Source organism: Cataglyphis hispanica, unplaced genomic scaffold (assembly GCF_021464435.1).
Source record: "Cataglyphis hispanica isolate Lineage 1 unplaced genomic scaffold, ULB_Chis1_1.0 scaffold46_size9720, whole genome shotgun sequence".
NCBI classification, from domain to species: Eukaryota; Metazoa; Arthropoda; class Insecta; order Hymenoptera; family Formicidae; genus Cataglyphis; species Cataglyphis hispanica.
Genome location: NW_026099244.1, coordinates 6,225 through 8,335, shown reverse-complemented (window position 1 = coordinate 8,335; position 2,111 = coordinate 6,225). Strand labels below are relative to the sequence as shown.

Sequence of the window (2,111 nt, the reverse complement as noted above, 5' to 3'; positions counted from 1 at the left end):
CTTCCACAGTTACTGTATTTATTCCGTTGATTCGACGTATGAAGTTCCTCTAGGTAGCCTCCTTAATATATATATATATATATATATATATATATATATATATGTATCGGATTCATATTTTTGCTTAGATATGATATAGATAAAATACGTAGATATAACATACTAAATATGAAACATTTTTGAATATAAAATCGAATTCAAAATACTCCGAGATATCTCAGAAATCCTGGTTTCCTCGAAGAGTTTCACTTTTACGACTTACCTTTTTTTTGTGAGGCCCGATTTCACTTCGTGACCCATCCTTTGTTCCTCGAAGAGTTTTACTTTTACGACTTACCCCTTTTTTTTGTGAGGCCCGATTTCACTTCGTGACCCATCCTTTGTTCCTCGAAGAGTTTCACTTTTATGACTCACCCTTTTTTTGCCTGCATCTTGATTTCCCTTTTGACTCATCCTATCTACCGCAAGTAGCTTAGCTTTTTCTGACGCTTCCTCTGTTCGTGTTTAATATTTATTTAAATGCACCGTCTTCGTTGAGACACCCCCTCCCCCCTTTAACCGCGTATCCGTCGCGAATAACCTTGATCGCAGGTATCCCCGGGAAGAACCACGCGGTTCATTTGACCCGAAATTCGCGATCGTGTCCCGCGAAAATTTTCGAACTCTGCATTCCCTTTCTCGCAGCCGGAATTCGCCGGGACGTAACACCCCTCCCCACCACGCATCCAAATTCGAAGAGGATAAAAATAGATGTATCCTCTAAAGCGCGAATCAATCGCGTCCATTATCTCGCGATCGATCGTCTCTCGCGCGTCGCTCTCGATTCACGCGATGACTATTCTTCTCGTCCTAACGATGATGCTCATCGCCGCGACGTCCGCGACGCCGGTCGACCCGGTAAGGACGGAGGCGTTCCGCTTTCTGCGAGCGTACGGTTTTTTGAGATAGCGGGGAATTGCTGTCGTCCGATAACGCGACGTCTCTGCGCCGCGCGCTGTCGCTGTTTCAAGAATATTATCAACTACCTGGTAATGACGCGCTAAACGTCGATACGCTCAATCTTATGCGCAAACCGCGATACGTTCTAGCGGACATTCCCGATCGCGTGTATAGCTCATTCGCAAAAAAATGGCCGAAAACGAGACTCACGTGGAATTTTCAAGTGGCTAGCGAGGAACTCTTACGAACGACCGAAGCGGCGTTCGCGCTGTGGGCGGCGAGTTCATCGTTAAAATTCGCGTGCGACTCGCTACGTCCCGATATATTAATATCGTATCGAACGGGCGCTCACACCTACGCGAATCGAGAGAACGGCGACATTTGCCCGGCGATCTTCGAAGGTCCGGGAGGAGGCCTCGCTCACGCGTTCTTCCCACTGGAGAGGTCGATTTCGCCTGGGAGGTACACGTCGACGTCGAGGAACCGTGGCACGTGTTTCTGAACAAGAATCCTTCTAACAAGTATCATCTACTGCTAACGCTAACTCACGAGATCGGCCACACCTTAGGTCTGCAGCACAGTATGCGCAACGACTCGGTAATGTTTCGGTATATACCTGACAACGAGCTTCAATATCTGGTTAAACTAAGCGTGGAGGATATCCTCGGTATACAGAATCTGTACGGATCTCACGACGATGGAAATCGGCCCGCGATTCCCGCGACTACCGCGACGCCCGCTACCACCGTAGCGCCGACGACCGGTGTCGCACCGACCGATCCATCGCGCGCTGATCTTTGCGTCTTACGGCGTCTAGACGTGGCCTTAATAATGAATTGACGTTTGTACATATCCAACCGACGTAACGTATGGTCGGTCGACTTAACCGAAAGACTCTATGGTAGACCTATGACGCTAACGGAATACGCGACTTTTCTTCCGAACAACTTCACGCGCCTATCCGCCGCGTATCAAAGACCCTCGGGCGATCTCGCGTTCACAGACGATGCGATCTGTCTCGCGGAATATCCCAGTTTTAGGTTAAAACCTACATCTCTTCATAGTATCGGATTTCCTCGAAACGCTAAGATTAACGCCGCGATAAACGCGCATTCGGGACAAACCTACGCTATCTACGATGACAACAAAGTAGCGGAGATTGACGAATGCCG

The 2,111-nt window shown here is 48.3% G+C and overlaps 1 protein-coding gene across 1 annotated transcript; it reads left to right on the top strand.

The window, feature by feature from the left end:
- The first annotated feature begins 855 nt into the window (after window positions 1–855).
- LOC126858684 (stromelysin-2-like) lies at window positions 856–1,779 on the top strand. Its single transcript, XM_050609155.1, has 2 exons — window positions 856–897; window positions 1,402–1,779. Exons 1-2 carry the CDS (start codon window positions 856–858, stop codon window positions 1,777–1,779), a joined length of 420 nt encoding a protein of 139 aa, XP_050465112.1.
- Window positions 1,780–2,111: the final 332 nt, after the last annotated feature.

Coding starts and splice junctions, on each gene's coding strand:
- LOC126858684 (XM_050609155.1), top strand. CDS start 856: ATGATGCTCATCGCCGCGACGTCCGCGACGCCGGTCGACCCG. Junction 898..1,401: donor CCGCGACGCCGGTCGACCCG/GTAAGGACGGAG, acceptor TTCGCCTGGGAG/GTACACGTCGACGTCGAGGA.